Below are 26,865 nucleotides of genomic sequence, written 5' to 3'. Positions count from 1 at the left end.
TTTTAGTCCTTAAAGCTTTAGAAAAAAAAAACAGACATTTACTTGGCTTCTGTGTTGGCATGTAGCAGAAGGGTTATGCCGCAAGCAGGTCTCACATAGCAACAAATGCAATAAGACATTGCTCCATGACAGAATGCATTAAAATTGCTAAAGAACTGTTGGAGGTTTCTGCCGCTTAATGATTTCAAGGCTGAAGGTCTCTAGCTGTAAAAAGTAAAACCACACACGCATAGTAAAGTCACGGCAAACTATGATTAGTTAATGCTTATTAGAAGTTAGAAGCGAAGTGCATAGCTACTTTCATATCAATTTTTTTTATCTGCAACCTAATATGTATGGAATTATGAATATGGCCTTAAAGTTATTGATAATCCAATTGATAATGAAATGGTTTGTTTTGTCATCAAAAAAGAAAAAAATGATAATAAGGACATGCATTACTTATGGCATCATTTTAAGTCTAATCACTATTGATGCGCATGATTTGATACTCGAGAAATCCTGAAATGATGCAACAAAATAGGAGAAAATAAACACGCAGAGGTTCACTTTCTACACTGATGGACCAAAACCAAAACATAGTCATAGGTGTGTGAGGTATGAGCTACTCTACAGAGTGGGATACTGTAAATGGAGCAAAAATGTACAGTTGACAGTCGTGGATATCAACTCGAGCACTGAATGATGACACTGCATCTCCAGTTACTACCTTGTGCTGCAAGATAAAAAGGGGCAGAAAACATTCAAGTTAACAAGCTCCTAAATAGTAAAAACAAGGGGTGTGAAAAAAAAAAAGCAAATTGAAACCAACTATTCCAAAACTGAATTGAATCGAACATTCAAACCACAAAAATCAAACCAAATCATTTCTGTAAAACAAGTTCATTTTGAACCAAACTGTTTTTGTAAAGTGGTTTGATTATATTTTTTTATAAAAAAAAACTTAATTGAACTGAATCATAGAAACCAAACCATTTCTATGGTAACAAGTTCAGTTTGAACTGAACCATTTTATAAAGTGGTTCAGCTTGGTTCAATTAAAAACTGAACCATGCACAGAACCTGATAAAATCATATAGAAAGACTGGCTTGGAGCAGTTTCTTGCAACTAGGCTAGCTTACCTGCCACAAATCCCTCACAGAAACATGAACCCCAGATTCAAGCCCAAGTGCTTCCCATGAAGCTGTTATAGTAGCTACTTTTGAGCACCGATTCCAAAGAGCAACAGCCAATCGGTTTCCTGACAAAGGACCTGCCCAAACCTGTAAAGATGTACAAGTAAAGTCTAAATTTAGCATATAGTAACATGTACACAACTTTAAAGGTCATATTAGTCTACATACTTTGTCACATCAAGACCTAAAGAGGAACAAATGATTTGTCCTGGTGTCAAAGTGACAAATATAATACCAAATGGTCAAAAGCCATATATCAAATATCAAAATAGTGCACAGCAGTAGTCTAATTGTTCTTGATTCTTTTTTTTTTAACTTGCATCTACAAATAGGTGAAGTTTCAAAGATAGTGATCATGTATGTTTATTATGCAATGCTTTAGAAGGTAAAATTAGCAGGGCAGTGAAATTATCTTAATCCAACATGAAGATGCTTATGTTCCTTGCTCCAGATTGACACCATTATTTTATCCTAAATTAGGGTTAGTTTTGCTTTATATTTTTAGATTTGGTTAGTTTATTATGTTTTGGTCTTGTCATGTTTGGAGTTTGTTGGTCTATAAATAGACGCTCTTTGTAGACTTTGAACAGTTTTGGCTATTGACTATTGAATAATATTGATTTCTATTCAGAAAGTATACAAGATTCAGTAGGAGGAACACACCACACTCTAATGGAGTATTCCAAATAACTAAGGTGTCATTTGGTTTGACAAAATATTTTGTTTTTACTTTTAATTACAAAAATGCCACTTTTGTTTTACTTTGTTTTCACTATTTACTTTACAAAAGTAAACACATAAAATAAAAACTTCAAAACATTTTTTTCAAACCAAACAACCCCCTAGTAACTGGATCAAATCTTATCCAATCACATCTACATCAGAAACTACAATGGACCTGCAAAACACAGACAAATGCCCAAGCTTTCTCACATAAATGCACTATGAGGTGGTACAAAACAGATTACCTGTCTGCAACCATCTGCTCCAGAAACTTGAACTTTCCTTCCCTGGACTCCAAGAGAGTCTGCGGAGATACATAAGAATCAGTATCCTTATTTAACCTTACTGAATGAGATTGATGAAAAAAGGTGCTAACTAACAACATAAACACCACCACCACCACACACACACAGGCATTATGCATCAACTTAATAACAAAACTTGAAAGCAGAGGTACTACCTTGATTGATGGCAATGACTTCTTTATTGCTCAAAATCTCAAGTGTTTCAGCAGTCAAATTTCTTACATCACAGCCAATCAATAGAGGAGCCTGCACAAACATGTTCACAATTTTGAGCATGTGAAAGTTTCAAATGTAACATTTTTGTCTTGATCTTTCCAAGCTTGTCTTTACACTTTATTCACAAGAAATATGACCAAACTAACTGATAACTAATTCAAACTTGCCCCTATTTTTTTTACCAGAAGATCAATTTTGCCACCAAATGCCAGCTATCCTAAGATCTCAAATTGCTAGTTATTATCAGGACAACATATAGAAAAACAGGAGGTGACAGATGAATATTGAGCAAAGATTGCAGATCCAGCATTGACGTAACCGGAAGGGGGTTGAGAAACATGAAATAAAAACTAAGAGCAACACCTTTGCTAAAGCCCAGATGCTGAAGTGAGCACGATATTCCTGGTAAGTCATGCCTCCATTGCCAACTTCCAACATATCTGGGTCTGTCCATAAACAGTAATATGAGGTAAGTAAGAATGCATCTGGTTTGCCATATATTTTCAATAAAATTTCAAGAAAAACATGTGTACCATTCCATCCTCCAGGCCCAGCATATGCAGCCCACTTATCATTAAGATCAGCAATGGTTGTCATGCTACACAAGAAATGCAACATTTTTAAGAATTAGACAACCCAGTAAACAGATAATTTTGGACAAGAATGCTAATTGATCATATGTTAAAACTTTGTATTGAAATGACAGTGAGACTTTGGCGCAGCACCAATGGTTTTGCCAATAAGAACAAATTATCAAAAGTAATCTTCTGGTAATAGATTAGATATACAAAAAATCAAGGGAATGTATTCTATTATTTCAAAGTGGTCAAACCTCAAATAAAATTGATGGATCCTGCAGGATAACCCAGATTCCATATAAACAAATGTAACACCTAACTCTATGCTAACATCATCTCTATCATCATGATCCAATAATATTATTTTATGACAAATAATCATGAGACCATGCCAATCACTATTTCCATTTTCCATTATTTCAACATTCTTTTTAGAGCTTTCATGAATCCTAGAATCTCAAATAACTGTATGCTAGAGTGCATCTAATTCCTTGAGTCCAGCTGCTAAATGACAACAAGAGAATAAAATTTGACTGGGTAGGATTATCTGAGTTTCAAGGAATGAACCCACTTATCTTCTTACTCTTCAGAGAAAGAAAGTTCCCAAACATGAATATTCTTAATTATGTTTCCTATTCTGACTGCTAGGAATATATGTAAAAACACCATCCACCCTCTGCCCTCGTTTATCCCTACCCTTTCACATGCCTACTCGTTGTTACAACCTTCTACATAATTTCATTACGACCAAGCCAAGGCCGCAAAAAGAGTAATCATTACACCATTAAATATATTCCAATTATCAGTGGGCGTCTGCACAATTCCAAGGCAGTAACTAAGGACTGATTTGCCCCACCACTTTTGTTTTATCTGGTTGAATGCTATTATCTGAAGTTATTGAGCCATGAGTAACCCTAATTGAATGTTAAAAGCACCACTTTATAAGTCATAGTTAAGAATTTTAACCTTGCCCATGAATCATTGATGTCTCCAGTTGTGCGCCAACTGTTACCAACCTTGTCTGCCCACAAAGCAGGGTCCTCAACGCCCCTGCAAAATCAAAAGTACAGCAGGAAGATTTCTGTCAAGCTAATGGTCTTGGTAACTAGCTTAGATAACAAAAAACCAAACATGACTTATTAGTTATTACCATTCACAGAGTGAATAGAAAATCTTCTGCCCAGTCGCATTGAGAGCATCACGCATAGGCGGATATCTGGAATAAAAGCAACCACATTGACTTAATTTATTGTACTAGGTGTAATGACCATTGCAAACACAGATAAATATGAGAACAAACCGTTCTTTTGGAGGGATGCCCAGATTGTAACAATTGTCATACTTCAAATAATCTACACCCTGGTAAAAGGATTGAATGGGGAAAAAATTACTAATAAGTAAAGAAAAATGTAGTGGCAACAATTTCAATTTATGAATAATGTGACTAAGATGTTCAAGTTACAACTTACCAGGAATGATTTCAAAAAGCACCTCAAGATATATTACTAACATAACCTTACCAAGATGTTCTGCTTTTACAGAATATAGCGTAAAAAATGTCCCTCGACATAATAAAAAAAGTACCAACAAAACTTTATGGTTAAATTTATCAAGCAGTGAGACTAATTTTCTTGTATTACTTGAGAAATTCTTGAGTTGTTCTGTAATTCTGACAATCTAATTGTACCATAGTAGACATAATATCTATGAGAGTATAGGTCATTCCTAAGAATCTCAATTCTCAACAACAAATTTCAATCATATCAATGATTGAGAACTATTTGATCTAGAAAGGCATTATTTTCAATTTATTTTCTCAAAAACTTTAAGAGAATTCCATTAAATGGAACTATCTCTTATCTCATCCAATTTTTGGTGTATATGATGGCACTAAATAGAAATTCATATCCAAAGGTTGGTTTTGTTTTGTAAAATAACAAATTAATTCCAAAAAAAGATATATTGTCGAGCTAGACAATTTATATCAGATGTGCTACCGGCATGCAATACACATAATAAAACAGAAAGCAATCAAGAGTACATATGTTCTTTGGACCTCCACAAATCCCCCTAAACATGAATGGTATCTGATACTGTTCTGCAAATCATGCAAAAGAGAAAATAGAATCTAACCCAAGAGGCAAATAAATCTGCATCATCTGTTTCATGGAAAATTGATCCTGGCCGGACTTGACATGTAAAAACCCTAATAAAAGTGAGATGTGTAAAAATATTAAGCAGGAGATTAGAAGATCAGTTAGTCAGAATCAACATGAGTAACATTTATTTTAGAATCAATTGTTAAAACATCTGGCCTGATTTTACAATGTCATACTACCCACTTACCCAGCATCAGAATATATGCCAAGCTTGAGTCCCTTTCCATGTACATAATCTGCTAGAGCTTTGATTCCAGATGGAAATGTCTTATGATCAGGAACCAGTTGACCCTGCACTTCCACACCCAAAACAGTAAGGAGCAACATATATTTACAAAAAGAATATTCAGAACAGATTTTTAAACTTTGCTACGTAACCATTTATTCACACAGAAAATGGTTGCTGTTTGATTAAACAAATATACATGTGGCAGTACAAGGCTGGAAGCACAAGGAATGTATAACTTTAAATCTTTACACAACAGTAACTTTAGCCAAGACATAACAAATGCCAATTGAAAGTCCAGATAGATAACATTAAAAAGCCAACAAGTATATGCAATAATAGATGATGACCATAAAGTTGATCCAGTGACATTGAAAAGTGAAAACAACAGAATTTAGCTGACCTTCAGATTTCTTGTCACAGAAGACCAGCAATCATCTGCACATTGCCAATTGTGATATCAAATAAGTATAAATAGATGACACACTGTTAGAACTTAGAATGTTCATTTTGAACACACAAGAAGAGTACCTATGTTGACATACACATAACCTAAATCAGCCAACCCCGTTGATACCAGTGCATCAGCTGAAAGGATAAAATACATATCAGCACTAGTAGACTAGACATTAATTACTAAGAAAAGATTGAATGACTGCTATTAATTGTAAAAATATGAACCATAATGCTTGCAGTGAAACAAAATATGTGATTGGAGATTATAAATGTAAAATCATAATACAAATCGCTATCCAATGGAATGCAAAATTGAAAATTCACAAGAAAAACAAATGAATCTTTGTCTCTGTTAAATAGTTAACCTATTTCACCAAAAAAGAAAGAAAAATTTTCAAGAATGCAGAGTTATTTAAAGTGCAGGCAGAGCCAAAGACCAAGGGGTGAAATTCCTCCCGCCACTCCAAAAAGATATCGGTTTTTTTTTATTTTTTTATCCGTAAGAATCAAAGATAGACCAGGGGATTTACAACAACTTATGCATGTTGTTCAACCAACTGAGCTAGACCCCTTGGTAGATATCAGCTTTTAAAACACATCATTTTCCAATTTTCCGGGACTTGTTCAAATTCATTATTCGTCCAGTGGCTGAAAGATATAAGTTGTGATTTTATTAGTAATTAATTGAAATAAAATCAAAATTAAGATATTTTATTTTTCACAAAGCAAAATAAAAAAAAATGGTGAGGGAGGATCAAAAGTTTGATTATGAAACCAAGAAGACTGACATGATCAGTTGATCACAATCCGTGCATGTGCTAATTCATTGAGGAAATGCAAGTGAATGATGATGATGCATCAAAGCAAGAAAACAATACCCGTTTCCTTAATGACCATTTCATTGATATTGCATGCAAAGAAGTTCCAGCTATTCCATCTATAGAAAAATAAAAAATAAAACATCAAAGTTAAGACCAACCAAAATATCTTTGATCGTGACCGTGTATGTGCACCTGGCTGACTTTGCAACCGTGAAAAAAGAAGAAAAAAATAAAAACTTTAACTCCAGAAACTTATTCAACTAAAAGCAAAAGAGTCAGAGAGAGAGAGAGAAATCGAGAATCGAACCCCATCTGAGGCGTTTTACCCAACCCGTTACTCAGTTGAAACACACCGTACTTGGAAGTGTCGTAAATAGAATGAAAATTTGATCTGAAAATCGGGTTCCCGTAGTTCTGCAAGAGAGACACAACTCTCGCTGAAACAACCGATGTAGAAAAGAAGAAGAGAATCACCAAGTGCACCAAAAGAGCGTTGCGAATTTTCTGCTTCGTCATGAGTGGCAGCTTCTTATTCCTAATACTTATCACACTATTCTTCAAAGTGATGGAATTTAGAAGTCCAACAATTTGTGCAATTGAAGAAACAGAACACAGTCACTTAAGCCAAATCCAAAACATCAGAGTGTGTGTGTGTGGGGGAGAGAGAGAGAGAGAGAGAGAGATTCGTAGGAACTGTCGGGAAGACAAGCATTTCACACGATTTGCCACATTTATATGAAGATGTAAGTTTGGTTGGACAGTAAGAAAGGAAGGAGAGAGAGTTTACGGAATCGTCGTTAAAAAAAAAATAATTACCATTAATCGATAAAAAATTATTTATATCACTCATAAGAATCTGTCACGTAATATTCCAAATCTTTAGTTTTCTGTATCTTACTACGTGTCAGTGCTACAATTTTTTGGCATAACGAAATGGATATGTCTTCAAAAACGATATTTTTTTATGTTGAATCCAATGAACATTCATTGAGGCATGTAAATCTAATATGATTTTTTTTCAGAAACATAGCAGAATTAAACTACTAGAAAATAGTGAAAACACGTTAAAGGTGTTAACATAATTGAAAAATGAAGAGATGTTAAAGATGATAATCCAATAAACTTTTCTGTTTAATAGAAATTTTAGTTATTTTGATAAAATTAGTAACCTAAATAGAAAAAAAATATGCCCCTATTTAATATTTTTTAAATTATTATTAGTTTCGTTATTTTTATGTTTTAATTGTATTTGTTAGTATTTTTATTATTCTTATTTTATTATATTTTGTTTATTACATATATTTCTTGTTTATTATCATCTCAATTATCATAATATTTTAATTATATGTATTATATAATTGAGATATAGTAATTATTTATTTATTGTATTTTTAATCAATTTAAACCTTTTAAATTATTTTCTATTTTTTAAAATTTATTTTAAGACTACTAATCAATTTTTTTTATTTTTAATTAATATACATAGGGAAACAAAACCGCCTAAGAAATAAAAATTAAACTTTAGAAAAACTTACAAGATATTCAGTTACTTTTAGCTTGCAATTTATTTAAGTATTTACATAGTAATTAAAAAATTATATCATAATATTTTCTAATTTTATTAATTTTTTTATTTATATTATTTTAAATCTTTTAAAAAATAAATTTTCTTAAAATAAAAAAAAAATCATGTTGAGAATTCAGATTGGAAAGACTAAAATTCTGAATGGATTTTCGAAAACACATACGGTCCTATGCACAGTAAAATTGTGTGTTTTTGTAAATAATGAAGACCTGTATGTTTGAGTATATAATTTTTTTAATCCATGTAAAATCGTAGTCAAACATTATCTGTAGTCAGTGAGACTGTATCAGTTATTTAGGTTAGTTTATACTATCGTATGATTTTTGATCATATCGCAATTCCGTGCTTAGTTCAACCTATTGCTTTGTTAGCTTTTTCCATCTGAATGTAAATCATTTCTATTTATTTACTTTTTTGGAAAAGCCAAACAAATTTGATTGTTGGGGTCAAGAAGCAAAGCATTACAGAAATGATTATTTATAATTATGAATCATTTTATTAGGTTTGGATATGTATTCCTTTTCCATAGTATGGATATAATATTGGGCTCTAGAGTCTAGACACTTCTCTTCGTGCTATAGGACCCACAAAAGGTGTCTATATCAATTAGAAATTTCTTTTCTTTTTTCTTTTCTGCTGAAATAATATATTTTTCCAGCCAACGACACCCTTGCAATTTTCTTACAAAACATCTCTGGAGAGATTTGTCCCGTGAAAAGAAAAAATACAAAACAAAACAAAAAAATTATGATTTGTAAGCTGAAAAAAAAAAATATCTCTTAGGAGTTCGGATGGATTAGTTACATTTGATTTTGTGATTAACAAAAATCCCTTTACTGTTCTCTTTCCTTTTGAGATACATGAAAGCAAAAACAGAAAAAAGAAAAACAATTATACACAATATCAATTATTTAATTAACAATAGTTTTACTTTTAATAATGGATCTGAAGATATTTTATATGAATAAATAGTACATAGAATTTAATATATATGCAATAATAATATAAAACAGTTTTAGAATATCATTTAATTTTTTACAATGTCATTTAATTGTAATTTACCATTTAAATGATTTTAAGATAATTATTTGAAGAGTCAATAATTATGATTTGATTAGTGTATAAATTTTTTTACATTAGTGTATAACCATTTTCTCTTAATGTAAATTTTTTTTATTATGTTATTGTCTAATTATAAATTTATCTTGTATAATAAATTTATTAATTTTTACAATAATTTTTTAAATGTTATTCTTATTATAGTTTTGTATATTAGCAATACATAGAAATTAAATTTATTTTATGTTACTTTATAAATATAATATATATATATATATATATATATATATATATATATATAGTTATTGACAATGTGAAAAAAAATTACATTGTTACTTAATTATATATAATATATTTTTTAACTTTAATAAAAAGCATCTTAAAATCAATCAAAAATGAAATAAAAAGTATCTTAAAATATATATATATATATAAAAGATTATTTATGATCATTAACAATATAAAAGCTTACATGTCTGTTAAACTCTTACTTTATTTATTTTCCCTACAATATCTCTGGCTAACAATTCCATTTTTTCTACCTAAAAGGTAAACATGACTCTTTCATGACCACAACTCATCTTTCCAAAATGTCTTATGCGGCTTATGACATTTTACTCTTTCACAAAATGTTCAGTCTAACACATTTTTTTCGCACGTTCTTTCTTTGGTTTTTCTTTTGCTACTTTATTTAACCAAATCACCTACATAATGGATTTTAAATTTCAAACAGGTTGGATTAACCCGACCAGCTTAAAGTTTAAACACTGATTAACAAAAGATCATTTGATACGCATTCCTTTTAAGGAGATTTTCCCTTATGCACATAATCCAGTCACTTAAGGATTTTTTTTTAAAATTAACAGAACAATAGGATATTTATAAAATGAAATGTAAAAGGTCAGATACTAAATTTATTGATTTGTTTCTTATTTTAAAAATATTAAAACTCAACTCTCAATATCGTCTTCCTCGCATTACGGATTTGAGAGCAGTTGTTCTTGTCCAAGACCTGAGCCCAACGGAGACCCAGTAAATCATCATACCTCGGATTAAAAAAGTTTGGTTGATGCTAGGTACACCCAGCATTTTTGGAAAATGCCAAAACTATCCCTATACTTTCTTCGGATTTGTGCTGGATATGCGTGAGGGTGGTCCGTAAATCATATGGATCAAGTTGATCCGTAAGATTGATATGAATCAAATTAATCTGTATGTTGATATTAAGCATACGGATCAATTTGATCCGTAAGCCTTTTACGGATTAACTTAAAAAACTTACAAATCAGGGTTATTTCAGTCTTTTTTCCTCAAGTGCTGGGTGCACTTGGGTGCACCTAGCATCAGCCAACCAGTTTTTAGCAGAAGTTTTTGTTTTTTCAGTAACTAATATTTTTGGTCGTATGTAATCTAACCGTTTTAGGCCGAAAGATTACTGGACTAAACAAGTGCGAAAGCTTAAGGCCCAACACAAGCAATAGTCATTGGGATATTACTTAATGCATCCCCAAAATTCCTAAATGTTCCCTTCTTATCCTTCCTCTCTCAAGAAAACTCTTTCCACCTCTCCCCCAACCTCCTTGACCACCGCATCCCACCTCCACCCAACACCACCACGGAAGGGAGAGAAGGCGGTGGAAGGAGATACACGATGGCAAAGGAGTCGAAGAGCATGGCCTTTGTAAAATAGAAGCAAAGATCATAACTCCAGATTGAGTAATTTGTATTTTGTAATAGAGATGTTATTACATGGATCACTTATTTAGATAATTAAAAAAAACATTAATTTTCTAAACTTTTAAATAGTAAGAAAACAAAGTTTTTTTTTAACATGAATAACATTATTATCATTGTGATTGCTGAAATGTCAATTTTATTCAATTGTCAGACTCACAAAATTAACATAAATAGTCAAGGGACCACAATATCAATATTGTGCATTGTTAATTTTATCTAATTGTTAGGCAACAAATAAAGTTAGGCTTATGCAACAAAGTTATCTACTTATAAATATATAAGATTTAAATATATTTTCCATTCCTATAATTTTTTTGTTTTAATTCTTATAAAATGTTATTTTATTTTTTTGTTCTTAAAGTGTTATTTGTACTTTAAATAGTGCTTTAAACAGCAAAAAAATATTTTAAATACTGAAATAAGTGTTATCTATAGTGTTTTAAGGGAAAAAAATAAATATATTTTATAAGGATTAAAATAAAATAAAAATATTTCAAGGACAAAAATGAGAATGGTTAAATTACAAGGGACAAAAAATACATTTAAATTTATATATAAAAATTTATGGCTCGTAGATAGACCGTAACCCATAGACCTTTGTGATATTATTTTTTTTTATCTTATGAGCGTTTCTTTGAGTTTTTGGTCCTATGAACTTTTTAAAGCTTTGTCACACATAGTCCAGGACTAATTGGAGTGTACTAAACCATTTTAACAGCTCTATTGGTAATGTTTTCAAAACGAAAACGAAAACGAAAGAATGACACTAATAGCGTGGAATAGTATTGATATCTGAAATTTATTCTTCAAAACGGAGCCAGATGCTGGACTTTGTCATGTCATTCCAAGTTCCCAACTTCCACTTCAAAGTCATGCAAATAAGCCAACTGCTTAATGACTTCAGTTAAATTTCAAACGCATTTGATTCATAAGAAAGACAAAAAGGTATTAATTTACGTTATAGTAAAACAAGAATGTCTTCGGTCATATTAGGCGGCTCAGCTATAATATCAATATATTGTATCATCTATATGTGTATTGTCAATGTTATTTTTTCTTATCAATAAATATTAATTCTTAGTATTATTAGTTTTTATTAGGATAAAATGAGATTCTTTTGAATTTGAGGCCGTTCGAAATGGCTACAATTTTTTATGGTTTATGGGCCAAAATTTAGGAAAAAGCTAGCCTTGATTCAATGGGCATTTGTTTTGTCCAGATGCCCCAAATAGTTGTAATTATAACCGGTTTTACACGGCATATGCTATACAAAGATTATTTTGCTGGAGAAATGGGTGGTGGGGCTACAACTTCGTGCATGATGGGAGTATCTTAAAATTTTTTTGGGTTAAAAATAATATATAAAGACAAAACGCTTTTCAATATTTATTTATTCGTTTTTTTACATCTTAATAGTACTTTTAACGCAATCGTTATTAAAATGTTTTTTAAATATCAAAGCTAAATGATACGTTGAACCCGACTTAGAAAAGTCTGTTACAAAATAAAAAACCAATCTATATAATTATTTAACTTCAGTTTATTAATAATTACTTAAAATAGGGCATATATACATAATTGTCTCGGTTTGTGTTTACGAATCATGCATTTAACATGTTTTTTTTATGAGAAATAGAAGTTTTTAGAACATAAATGGAGGAAATCCCTTTAATCTTTAATTTAATTTAAATAAATATTATCAATTTTTTTATTCATCTATATTATCTATACTTGTGATGAAGGAAATAATCTCATTTGATTTTCACGTTCTTTATCTCATTTTATTTCTAATAACAGCACATGCATATATGCACTGAACTAACTGTAGTAATTATAAAAAAAAACAACTATTCAATCATATCGATTATTTACATTTCTTAAGTTAGCTGTCTTTTATATTTGATTAAAAAATACACCTACATATACAACTAAAGATAACTGAAAAATTAAAAGTAATGTAAATTGACAAGGCACGGAATCAATATAAAATAGTGATTAAAAATCAATAAATAAAATATTCTTATTAAAATTTTGACAAAAACATATATTAATAACATTAAATTGTTATTTTTTTCAATTTTAATTTTTTTTATCAATGTAACTTTTTTATCAGTTTTTTCCATTTGTAATTGAAATATCATAATATAGATTCGTTAAAATTTTAAACAAATGCACTATTAATTATTTCAACGATTTGATTTAAACACAAATTCACTTCCAAAATATTTCTTTTAGAATTTAATAAACATCCATGGTTACTGTGAAATATTTTCAATTTTAAGCAATAAATAATTACATTTGATATAAATTTTAAAACAATTATTAAAAAATATCACATATAACAATTTACAATTAAATAATTCAATAAAGATTCTCTATACTCTCGATATATCACCACAAACATGAATTACAATTGACAATTTGATTCTCAACTATCTTTTGGTTTAGGCGATCTCAGGTGGAGAATATCTTTTTGGCATTCTTCAAGACTAAACACAACATCCAAGTCAGACAAACACTAAACTAAGTCAATGTTATTAAAATAACAGGAAAGACTGAAGATTCTATTGGATTATTGGAAATTTGTTTATATATTTATATTCTTTTGTTATTTTTTTTCGAAAACTTGTTTTGTTTTTGTTGAATCTTTGGGATGATTAAAATACTAACATCTTAACATTATGTGATAAAAACTAAAGGCTTGAATATTTTTTAGTATTTGTAATTTAGCTTTTTTTTATATTTTTTTACAATTTTTTTTTTATATTTTTAGTCATTGTAAATTATATTTTTTTTTGTTTTTTATCCTCATGACACTTTGGATCAATTTTTTTTCCATTGTTCAAAGAGTTATCTAAAATATTTTAAAAACTAAAAATAAAATAAATATAATTTATAAGGAATAAAAAAATAAAAAAAATAATTTTAAAGGACAAAAAGCAAAAAAAGATAAATTATAAGAACCAATAATATATTTAAACCAAAACAACTAAATTAATGAAAATATTTTTTTCTGAATTAAATGAATGAAAATATAAAGACAAGTGTTTTAAAAAAATGTAAACAAAAAAAATTCCGAGTAAATAAAAATTTTACATATTTTTTTAAAAAGTAGACATTAAAAATAATCCATGCTAATGATGAATTTTAAATAATTGATAATAAAAAAAGGCCCATGAGCTTAAACTTTTAATTATCTATATCTATATAAAAATTATTCAACCATCGCCATCTATCAACGACCGGAAAATTCTGCTTTCTATTTTTTAAACATTTACTCTCTTTTTTCTTCTCTTTCACATTTTTTTAATTTTTATTTTTATTTTTTATCACTTAAAAAATCCGTGCATTAACACGGGATCCACTTCTAGTTTTATCATAAATGTATTGTCACTCACCTTCTCTATCAACCTCGACCTATTACTCCCTATATATCGAAACTTGGGGGAGCTGTGTATGTCTAAATTGAATCCGCGGCAATAATCTGACCTTATTTTGGTGTCTAATATTTTGATTATACTATCATGGAAAAAATTAATTTTCTTTAATTGTCTCCTTTAATTTCTGCTTGATTGGCTCTGACTTTGGCCATAATTTATAAGTATGTCATTAGTACATCCTATCAGGAGTATCTTCGCCTTTTGGTCTCTCAAACTAAACTAGATAAGGGTAATTATCTCCTTTCTAATTCGATTACCAGAAACCTTGCGTGATTAATAACAACTACCATATGAAAATGGTCTTTTTTTTTTTTGTTTGTTTATACGAACTCAGCTAAAAACGTTCAACGAACAACCAAATATTTTTTGCGTATGTTTGGTAAGTTGTATTAATAGTTTATCAATGATCAAGAGTCTAATTTAAGTTGCTTGAATAACATATTTGAATTATTGGAAACTCTTATTATAGTTGTTAACAAAGATTTGTTTAATTCATGAAAAACAAACTCATAATTATATTTGACAAAAATAGAGTTTCAATTTTTATTATTGGTGTGAAAATTTTATTGATTAATAATTTATAAATATCTTTATAAGTATTTATTGAGTCTTACTTAATGACGAGGTCAAGAGATCCAATTCACATAAATTTTAATATAAAAAAAAATTCTTGTTGATGAGTAATTTATAAATATCTTTATAAATGTTCATTGAATCTTGATTCAATGAAGTATGAGATCTAACTCAGATAATTTGAATAAAAAAAATAAAAGATTTGATGGAGTTAAGTTTGACTTTTTTTTAAAAAAAAAGACTTATAAATTGATTTGAAAAAATAAATATATTTAATATATGTTTTTATTTCAATGACATTGTTTTCAACTAGCATTTTAACTTATAGGCTAGTGACTTTTTTCTCTCTTTTTTTGGTGGAGATTTCCCTCTCTCGTTTATTCCCCTTAATTTACTTATTTTTGTTTTTACATTTTTTTCCATTTTAGAAATTCTCTTGCCTATCTTAAATTATTTTAAGTTAATTGTTACATATATTGCTTATTTTCAATATTAATAAAAATATTTAGTGATTGCTAAACAAAAGTCGATAAAAATCCAAAATAAAGGAAAAATATTATTTTTAATTTAAAATGATATAATAAAAATTATTCAAATATTAAAAAATTGGTTTTAATTAATATTGAAACTTAGTTAAACTTGAATAACCTAGTATGAGTTGATTCATATACTAATTGACAAAACAACACACAATTAAATGCACTAATTAATTAAAATTAAATAAAATTCTATGTTTATAGATATACACGTTTTATAAACATTATTTTGATAAATCAATATCTTATTTTAATACTATGATTAAAACAATATAAACATTTAAACTAAAATTATTATTTCCATCACTTATGATTGGTCTAACTCTTGATTTCATGCGAAAATCTTTTCTTAGGGGAGAAGAAAAGATAGTTTGTCTCAAAAGGTACACTATTTTGTTACCAAAAATACTCTTTTTATTATAACCCAACCAAAAAAACGATATACAAATTAAAATATTTATTGTGTTCATGTCAATATTTAAATCATTTGATTACTGTACCGAAATATTAACACTATTTAATAATAGCTTTAAAATAACGTGTTTTGAAGTGGGTCAAATTAATTACATATCATTAAATATAGGATGACTTGTTTGAGTCTGAGATGACCGTTTCAACAGCTCACGATGAATTGTGCACAACAACATATACTTTTCGATATTCATGCATCACATACAACCACATTGATCAAATATCATAAATATCAAATAATATGCATAATAAAAAAAAGAGGAAGAAGTTAGTATTAGTAAAAAATTAATGGACTTTATGATTTTTTTTTTCTTTCTAATTTCTTAATTTCATAACACTGCACTGCAGCAAAACCTGAATACATGTACAGTATGAAAGAGCATCCAGCTTTGTATACATAAAAAGTATAATCCTGCAACACTGTATGAGAATGACATAAATAAAAAATATTTACAAATTGAAGAAACAAAATAATAAAGAAGAAGAAACTCTGGAATTAAAAAGAAATTGAAATAAGCAACGACTGAACGAGATGGCGGTGAGTGAATGGGTTGCGGCTGCAATTGACGTATATGTGATGTATCCACTATCTTTGATTAATCATGAATGACTAGCTGTTGAGGTTGTATCAGGATCCGATGATAATTGTCTTATAGTTTGGTCACACGGACTGGGTTCGATCCCGATACAGAAACATTCAACAAAAACTAGTTGTTAAGGTTGTTGGTTCCTTTGCTTGGTCCAGATGGTGGAACCGGCCCCTTCGGAAGCATGTTCAGGATCATTGGCCCGTATTTCCCTCCGGCGAGTCTCGTTCCCGGCAACGCCAGCATTCCGGCGACCCTCGTGTGGCCACATCCTGACACGTGTCGGGGTGCTGGCTCCTCCGGCACCACCACCCTGTCGCTGGGAAGCGCGAGGTTCAAAGAAGGCTCAGTGGCTGCAAGGCTGAAATAGTTATTTTCATCATTCAAGGGCCTAGCAGATGATGATGTCAGAAACAGAAACACTAGCAGCAGCATCGCTGCAAGGTGGTGGTTTGCCATTAATGACTAGTGAGGAAATTAAGCTGAAAATAATGAGAAGGGTTTATGAAGAGAGAGGAGAATTTGAGAGAAGTAGGGGAAGGTTTGTTTAAGGATGTAAATTAATGCTTGGCTGATTTATGAGGTGAGAGGGGTTTGGTGTACTAATATTTATAGAGAGAAATGAGAGAGAGAGAGAGAAACTGTGTGGGAAGTATCCTTGAGATAGGAGTTGACCGGGTCAGAAATCAGAATGCACATGCAGTGGTAGTAGTTGAGTTGGTGGTGTTTTGTTGTGCACTTGTGTGTGTGTGTTTTTGTAAAACTTTCTTACACAGTTCTTAATAACACTCGGCGTGTTTTCTTTTCTTGCCCGTGATTCTCAGCTCTTATGACTTCTTCATTGCCTATTTAATTAAGGTCGTCCAAACGTCAACTAAAATCTAAACAACTTTTACTTTCATCAGTTATTGATAGCAATGCATGAATCATCTATCCCCGTAAAGTAGTAGTAATAATGGAGATTAACTGAGGCAGTTTTTTTATTTTATTTTAAATCAAGGCTAAATATAGTACATTATTGCATCATTATCTATTTTAAATATATGACGTAATGTACGTACCCTGATATGAATTTGAGTGTTAATTGACAATATGTTTGTTTAGACAAAGGGATGACAAAATGAGGAATTTTAATGGAGGATAAAGGAAAAGAGGAAGTAAAAGAAAGGAGGGCATATTCTTGTTTGGTTTAGTCACGAAGAAGGGAGGAAAAAGTCTCTTTATCTAAATAGCAAAGTAAGAAAAGAGAGAATAATATACTACTAATACTTTTTGTCTTGTAATCTCTTAAGGATAATGTATATATTTTTAATGTAAAAAAATATTAATTATATAAGTCACTATGATAAAAAGAATTATCATCGATAAACATTTCTTAATAAAAAAATTTAAAATATAATTGTAAACGCATTAGTATAATTTTTTAATTTAAACTATCAACCTATAAAAAATAGTCTTTTAGTGTGTTTTTTAAGATAATTACTAATTATCATATATACTAGTTTGTTTTTAAATAACATTATACATATTTAGTGCAACAACAATTTATTCTTAAGTATTTAATGATCTGTTATCACACCATAAAATTATCAATTACTTTCTTCTCTAGATTGTTTCAATATTGGAGGACAGAAAAAAAACAAATTGAACTCTATTATTTTCCTTCTTTTTCAAAATTTTAAAACAATTATCAACATATTTTTTAAGAAAAAGTAGCCCTCCTAATTTATATATATATATATATATATATATATATATATATATATATATATATATATATATATATATATATATATATATATATATTTGATGCGTTACTATTTAATTTGAATGAAACTAAAGAGTTCAACATTTATAATTAAATAAACTCCAATACACTTTCATTTAAATATATTAATCAGAAAATCATTCGTTCAATTTTATCTACGCATTGCGAATTAATTATGATTTTATTCCTTCATTAAGAAATCAATCCATCACATCAATGAAGCTTTTACAAGATTGGTCTAACAATAAATAAGAACTAAAACAAATTTGAAAAGAAACTTTTTGAATGTATAAAAGTTATATTTGAGATCTTTTTGTCTAACATATGTAATATTTTTTTAATATATGGGAATTTTTTTATTTTATAAAAATTAATAAGAAATATTTTTTTATCAGTGGGTCTAAAACTTAAACATTGATTGTTTTATCGTTGGGTCATGCCCTGAGCTTATATATTATGAAAATTATAAAAATTAACTAATCGAACTTTTTTGGGAACATATCAAATGGTACTGAAAATAAAAACATAGTAGTTTAATTTTAATAAAAAAAAACAAATAAATAGCAAGAGCAAAAGTGGATGTTGTTTTATGGTTGTGTATGTGTGAAAGATAGAAGTCAGAGTTGACTATGAAATTCGAGGTTGGGTTAGGTCATGCAATTGATCCAAAAGTAGGTGTTATTGAAAAGTCATGTTGCTGCTATTGTCACTTAGTATAATTTCCCCTTTGCTTCCAAGTCCCGATGGTCAATTCCAACGCAAAAGTCTACGAGTCCGCGTTCAGGGTTCTTCTAAAACGGAACGGAATAAAATCTTCTACTATTCTACACTCTACAGTTCAATATACACTTTTCACTTCTGTTTTCTCTCAGTTTTTGTTAGCAGTATAAACATTTAACGTTTAAAAATTATTTAATAATTCTTAAATAATTAAAACAACTGACAAATATTATCACCATTGTTAGTTGCACCGCAAAATTGTCTACCAATTCCCTACCTACCACATGAATAAATATAAGAACTAATTTTAAGTTTATATAACCTTTAATATTCTAAAGAAATTATGTTACTTCTATACACTAGTTGATAGTTACTTAAAAAATGTTATCTATTATCGGAGAATTAAAAATTAAACATTATATCTTGCGTGGAAATGTGGAATTTACTTTGTAAACACTTAATGGTATTTTCAATTTCCACATGGAATATGCATCATTTTGTTAAGTCTTTGACCAGAGAAAATATCCTCATATCATTTGGTCTCACTAGGATTGGATGATTACTTAATTTGTCAACTTTTGGAAAGGTTGCTTTAGGTGGGAAAGTCCAAATTAATTAGCATTCTGAGTGATTGGATTATTGCTGTGTTTAGACGGTGACAAAGATTTAGAAGAAGAAAAAATGAGTATATATATATATATATATATACTCATTGAAAAAAATACACATATTTAATAGTAGGAAGCCACCGAACCACCGAATCATCATAATAATCAATGAACAGAATGATGTGATAAAATGATCAAATTATATTGGTGATCTCTGTATGAATATTTTCATATATTAACAGTGTATATAAATTAAATTCAAAACAAATAAAATATTTTGTCATTTTTACTAAGGTAGTGTCTGGTTAGATACTTAGATTGTTTAAAAAAATTTCTCTTTATAATGAAGAAATCAAATTAAATATAATTTTAAAATTTTAAAATAATAATAGTCAAACACATGACCTCAAAACCAAACTAAGTCCCTTGAATGGTTCCGTAATCTCATAGGAAGAAACTGAAATAGGGACTCAGAATTCTCGGACCACCAAATCATGGAATACATGTAGTCAATGCTATGTTCTTTTTTACATCACAGATAAGGTTAATATTCAAAATAAAATTTAGAGAAAGTTCTTTATATCTTTTTTCGTTTAATGGAATGGGGCTAAAGCCCTGGAACCATATCTTCTAAGTGATGTCCAAATGATACGTGCGAATATTTTTTAATAATAAATAAAATTCATTAAATACATATTATAAATATTTAAATAAATATCTATGTCACTATGTGTTATTATTCATCTAGTTTTCTAATTAAATAATAACACATATAAGAAATACCATCATATAAATAAATATCCATGTGCTATATTAAATATCTATGTATAAATGCCATCATAAGAAATGCCATCATATAATAAATAAATATATAAATACATTAATTCTTTTAATTCCTTTTCAAACTTTTTTCTCACCAAAATTATCACTTACATTTGTTATTGTGACAAAAAAAAAAATACTTCTAAGAAATACCATCATAGTGTTTGTTTGGATAAACTTTTTTATAAGCACTTTTTAAAGGGTTTTTATATTCTAAGATAATAAAATATGAATTAAAATTAAATTAATTTCTCCATAAACTTATTTATAACATAATTTTAGCGCATGGAGAAGTTTACTATTTAAACATGTCCTAAAAAACCCTATTTCTTTGTTCTTCATAACAAATTACTAATTAAAACGAGAACTCAGCACGCGATGTGAAAAAAAGGATGATAGTACGGAATTTTCGATGGAACATATTAAGCTAATGTTAACAAAAAAATCAACATATGGCCTAGTCAAGTTTTAGTGATATTGATCCATACATGGACTTTGATAACATTTAGGTTGACGCCTTGTAGAATCTAGAAAATGAGTTTTGTAATGGGCGATGGAAGCATTGTAGTGAGAGGAGGCATGGAGGAAACTTCTGATTTGATTACGGTCTACATATCAAAGTAAACATAGACTTTTACTATACATGGAACAAGAATTTTGGTCACTATTAATTGTTAGCGATATTATATTTATGCAGAAATGTAGGAGGCTGAGTATGGGCCATATATTTCTTTCATATCATATATAATATTATTATTATGTATGCAATTGTATTCATCCACATTCCACAACCGCGTTCATGTCATGGCTCCAACCTCTTTCTTGTTCTTCAAGTTTAGACAGCAGCTTTTTGGATTTGGATTTCAATCTTATATTAAATTAGTATAATTTTTCTTTAACGTTTTCATGATTATTCTACATTATAAATTAAGAATTATTATTATAAAATATAAATAATATTTATATGAATAACATTAATTAAATATATACAATATCAATCCAATAACATACATATATAAAAATACAAAATTATTTGCAAATGTAAATTGTATTTAAAATGATGACACACACACAATACGTTATATATAAGAATAAATTGTCACAATGTGTGAAACAAAATAAGTAAGATCGAAAAATATGAAAATAAGGGGGAAAATAGTGGAGGCATTTCATTCAAATGAGTCACAAATAACCGGGCAAATGAAAGTGAGAGACTATTCAAATACATAAAAAAGGAAAAATACATAAAAACGAGTGAGAAAAATTATGTAGATAAGAAAAACTAGAGAATAGCCATTTAAATGAGTACGAAACTATGCAAATGAATGAAAATATGAAAACTATTGAGATTAACAGAGAAAAACTATACAAATGAGAAAGAAAATAAGGCAAAAAATGTTTTAAATTAGCGAAAATATCATATAAATAAACAAAGAGATCATTTGAATTGACAAGAAAAAAATAATACAAATAAAGAAAAAAATAGGAGAAAAATTAACATAATTTATTTATAAAATAATAAAAAATATTTTAATCATCAATTTTAAATTTTTTGTTACGTTGAAATATATAATAAAATAATACAACAATTTATAAAAGATAAGATATAATATAACATAGAGTACACTTTAAGAAAAATAAATTAAAATAATCTAATGGAAAACTTCAATTATAAATTTATAAGATAAATGACAAATGGGTTAACCCCACAGAGGTTGATTGGAAAAGGAATGTGTGAAAAGAGTAATTGAATTCAACCCATCCCTTTGATTGGACATGGGTGAAACATAAATAGCCGTCCACCATGTAATGCTAATGTATGCCAATCTATACTTTTCAAAAGTTGTTTTTTTTTTTTTAATTACTATTCATTAGCGTGTCGGTGGAGGCGGAGGGATTCAGAAATGCCTCCTACATCTTCTATTTTACCTTTTTACTAACGACAAAAAGATTATTTATTTTGAAGTTAAGTAAAAATATTATTAAATATAACTAAAATATATGTTTGAATTAATTTTAATAATATTTTACATCGAAAATTATGTCATATATCGCGGGAAAAAATTGTTCAAATCAATCAGGAATTTTCATGACCAAAATATATTATTACAATTATATATGTTATCACAATCCACCAGAATGAGTAAATATATCTTCCGCAAGTGATGAGATCAAGATATTCACTATATCATTGTCATCATAATTGCTGTCCCAAATTAAGCATCGTTGGCAATTCAATCGCAAGCAATGATGCAACTTTATATGAACTTTCAAGCTTAGTAAAATCTTTAAGGTTGATTAGCCCTTTAAACCTTCTGAAGGGACTAGCTAGCCTATGTTCACCTTTCGGTTTTATGCTAATTCGAATTAGAATGCATTAGTGTTAAATAATGTAATGACATTAGCATGACCGAAGAATTAAGCAGATACGACAGAGTTAGTGGTTGTTTATGAAAAGACAAAATGTTTTGATACTCACCAGTTAAGTTGTGGCATTTGGCTGCCTCGTAACCTAAACTCAAAAAAGGGCAGTGATTGGAAATATACATTATCTATATATTAAATCGTTTCTTCAATGTGCATTTTTATGGATATACATTAAAGAAGTCAAAATAAAAATGTTAAAAAGAATTGCTATATTAAAATATAAATATTATTTATAGTGCATCTATATATATTTTGTAAATAATAAAAATAATTAGTAAGACATGTAATTATAGTCACACTCACACGTTGGTTTTGGGGAGAATATACTTTGAAACAATCCTTTCAGCTTTTAGGCGGAGATGAAAGCAAAGAGAAGCCCATAGCAAAACCCCAGAAAAGTGAAATAAAATTTAACGCAGAATTCTTCTTCTAAATGAAAAAAAATCATCAGCAACGACCCCACAATATGCTTTCCTTTAATGTTTCACCAATCTTATCTCAACTTTTCAATATTTCTTGGTCGGCCAAAAGCGGTGTTTCTTTCTTTGATTCTATATATTAGAAGAGCCAAATCCACAACTTTTATATGATTCTCATACGTGTATGTACATGGTTGAAATTGTTCAAGACTCATATCCCGTAACCTGCCGTAACTGCTTAACAACTATTTTCCCTCAGCTTTACCTCTATATGAGACGTTCATGCAATGAGGTACACTCTTAGACCTCATTTTATACACATCTTACTCTTAATTATTGACTTGAGTGTCCAAGTGTCAAGTGTGTATGTGTTTGTAGGTTTCGTTACAGTCATCTCCACCTCACTCTTGTATCCACCCAGGTTCAAGGTATAAATTGACTGTCCCAAATTCATATAATATTTCGGGTGGAGGAGTAAACTTCCAATAGCAGCGACACTAACTAGACATAACTAGAACTTTTAAATCTTTATACAAATACTTTAACGCTCAAGTTAATTAGTAAATGAGAGAGTTGAGTATTAAGGTATAAGAGTGTATATGAAAATATGTGATCCCTTATATATAAAGGTGTAGTTTAGACAGAAAGGATCATTAAGTGGTTAACACAAGTTGTGAAACACTTGATGAGACCTAGAATGGCTCCAAAACAGTACACACCGTAGCCAAGCAAAAAAAATAAAATGAAATACAGACTGTAGTTAGTTAATTTCTTTGCAGAATAATGTTAAGTTTTTTAATCTTCGAAGAAACTTGTTCTTATAACATTCTTAAGAGGATTTATTAATAACATTTATTCAAAACGCTTAAGATTTAGTTTATAAAATTTGTTAATATTAAAAATACTGGAATTTCTGAACCTTACACCGCTCACTCATTGGACACTATATATTTTTCATTGTTAATTTATCATAAAATAACTCAACGTTTCATTATATTTAAACTCAAAATAAATTTAGATATAATTAGGTATCGCGTAATGATTTCTTGTCTCCATCCGAATAACCAATTCAGCATGAGCAATCGGGACAAGTATTTGCAACGTATGTAGAAAGTATTCGATATGTAGTTCACGGAGCAGGCCAGACACATAATCACATAGCCTCCTCATTATTAAATTAAGCTAAATTTGAACATAGAGGATGGTGCATGTCCTCGCTCGCTAAATATATATGGTCAAAAGAATAGACATTAATTATGTCTGGCTCAACATTAACAAACTATTTCTTTAAAGCATATAGTTTATTTAGAAATTAAGGATAAACATGAAGAGAAGCATTGGCTTTTGACATGAATTAAAAACATATTTTATCTATTATATAACGAAAGTCAATAGAGATAAGCAATATGGTCTTGTGCTCTCTGTGGCCCTTAAGAAGCCCTACTTTATGAGAAACTAATTATACTATGTGCCCTACTTTTTGAAAAAGATTAAACATGCTATGATCATAGTGGTTTATAAATTATTGAAATAGGCATTGTCTTGACAACTTTTGAAGTTATTCTCTGATATCTTCTACTCTTTCCTTAGATGATAAAAAATGGCTACGAGGGGATCTAAGCCCAGGTTTGTGCTCATTATTGTGCTACCTCTTCTTCTGTCTTTGATGTGCCAAGAGATTGTAGCAACGGGAAGATTAAGAAGCAAAGAGGGTTGTACATCTACTGGAATTGAATGCAATGTCAAGGTCACTGGATCACATGATCCTCTAGAAATGGATGAATATGGTCAAGCTTATGTTTCTCCACCTCATGATGATTATGATTATGACTTCTATAGAAAACATGGTGATATTCCAAGCCCTGGTGTTGGTCATTAAGGTGAGTATCGATCTATTGATGATATTTTTGATAGACCTATTGCTTCTTAATTAATTGACATATGTATTTTCATAAGATACAGTTTGTTCCCTTTTTCCTTTTAGATTTTGTTTCTTCAATGTTCTGTTGGCCATTTTGTGATACTGTTCTTGTTCTTCGTAGATTTGGCTATGATTGTGATTATGGTTTTGGGGACCAAAACTTGCCTATTGGTCAAATACCGTGCCGAAGACGATGATGTGAGAGATGTTTTATATGGATTGTGGGCATTTTAGTTGTTGTTTAGTGTTTATATGACATACAAAATTGAGGATAAGATAAATTGAATTTATAAAGATTTGTTTATTTATATAGTGAGGAGGAGATGCAATGTTTGTGTATTTTATTTCTATTTCTGTCAAAATAAATAATAAAGATTTTTTTTCGTTTTTATTTTGCCATTTGAACTTGAATCTAGTCCAGCTTGATACGAAATGAAGATGAAAAACTATATATATATTAAAAAGAAAGAAAAGATGAGAAACAATGTCTGATTCTTTTTTTCTTTTTATGGTGGACACATCGTCTGTTTCTTCTATCTTTTGTCTGTTACAGGATCATACTTATTAGTCCTTTCTTTCAAATTGCCAAATTAAGTACTGTTGAAGTGTTTATTGAAAGGAGGCCAAACACCATAAACAGAAGTAGTGTTTATACAAAAAAAAATGTTTATAAGATCCAATAAATTAATAATCCCAAAAATAAAGAAACACTTGTTTTTAATATCTCTAAAACAGTCTCTTTTTATCTTTCATTTATACATATGTCAAATGTAGTTTTGATCCTCCATTTCTATTTTAGTTAACCATATTTAATAATAAAAGCATACTTGACATATTTCCATAAATAAGAGACAAAATGAGACAAATTTTTAGATATTAAAAACAATTTTTAACCTATTTGTAAAAATTAAAAGCATATTTAATTCGTTACAATTAAATATTTGTGGAGGTTCTTATGAACTTAAGGGAGGAGGAGTTGAGTTATCTTTGATATATATTAGATGAACTATTTAGAATTTAACCTTTTAAAAATAATTTACTCCTATATTATAGATTAAATAATTTGAAGAGAGGGACTTAATTTCATTTTTTCCACTCTTTTAATTAGAAATTTTCAACACTAATTCTCTCTTGTATTATTTCTATAATTTGAAGTTGCAACTAGTCAAAATATTTTTCTCTCCATCGTCTCAAACTACATTATTTTTATTTGTATTTTTATACTTGATCTTCTTAATTGTCTATTTTTTTTTTCAATTTATCATTTCCTCCTCATCTCTAAATTAAATTTCAATAATTTTTTTTCTAAAGAAATTGTCAGTATTCAAAATAAATGTATATCGTAATTAAAATTATTCGTTATAATTTCAAAAAATAATTTATATATTTAAAGATATTTATTTATTATGAATTTCAACTATAATATAATTTCTATATTAAAATATTTATTTAATTTATTTTATGTATTTTTATTATATAAAATTAACATTTGTCATGTTTAATGCATAGACTAAAATATTGGTTTTTAGAAT

At 29.0% G+C, this 26,865-nt stretch overlaps 1 protein-coding gene and 1 long non-coding RNA gene across 3 annotated transcripts; one reads left to right on the top strand and one right to left on the bottom strand.

The window, feature by feature from the left end:
- Positions 1-350: 350 nt before the first annotated feature.
- LOC114415698 (alpha-galactosidase 3) lies at positions 351-7,433 on the bottom strand. 2 transcript variants are annotated; one of them, XM_028380518.1, is made up of 16 exons: positions 6,968-7,433; positions 6,718-6,776; positions 5,915-5,971; positions 5,787-5,821; positions 5,345-5,448; positions 5,132-5,204; positions 4,299-4,357; positions 4,149-4,214; positions 3,965-4,048; positions 2,954-3,018; positions 2,784-2,866; positions 2,360-2,450; positions 2,145-2,203; positions 1,123-1,263; positions 580-715; positions 351-518 (listed from the first exon to the last, which is right to left on the bottom strand). In XM_028380518.1, exons 1-15 carry the CDS (start codon positions 7,174-7,176, stop codon positions 605-607), a joined length of 1,296 nt encoding a protein of 431 aa, XP_028236319.1. In that variant the 5' UTR covers positions 7,177-7,433; the 3' UTR covers positions 351-518; positions 580-604. The 2 variants fall into 2 exon arrangements, with proteins under 2 accessions (XP_028236319.1, XP_028236318.1); XM_028380517.1 differs by having other exon boundaries at positions 351-715; positions 6,968-7,432.
- Positions 7,434-24,884: 17,451 nt separating this feature from the next.
- On the top strand, positions 24,885-25,724 carry LOC114414017. Its single transcript, XR_003667100.1, has 2 exons — positions 24,885-25,292; positions 25,455-25,724. It is a non-coding gene; the product is annotated as an uncharacterized LOC114414017 (long non-coding RNA).
- Positions 25,725-26,865: the final 1,141 nt, after the last annotated feature.

The sequence above is a fragment of the Glycine soja genome, chromosome 6 (genome assembly GCF_004193775.1).
Source record: "Glycine soja cultivar W05 chromosome 6, ASM419377v2, whole genome shotgun sequence".
Lineage (NCBI taxonomy): Eukaryota > Viridiplantae > Streptophyta > Magnoliopsida > Fabales > Fabaceae > Glycine > Glycine soja.
The sequence above is the reverse complement of the archived record's forward strand: the minus strand, read 5'-3'. Positions and strand labels throughout refer to the sequence as shown.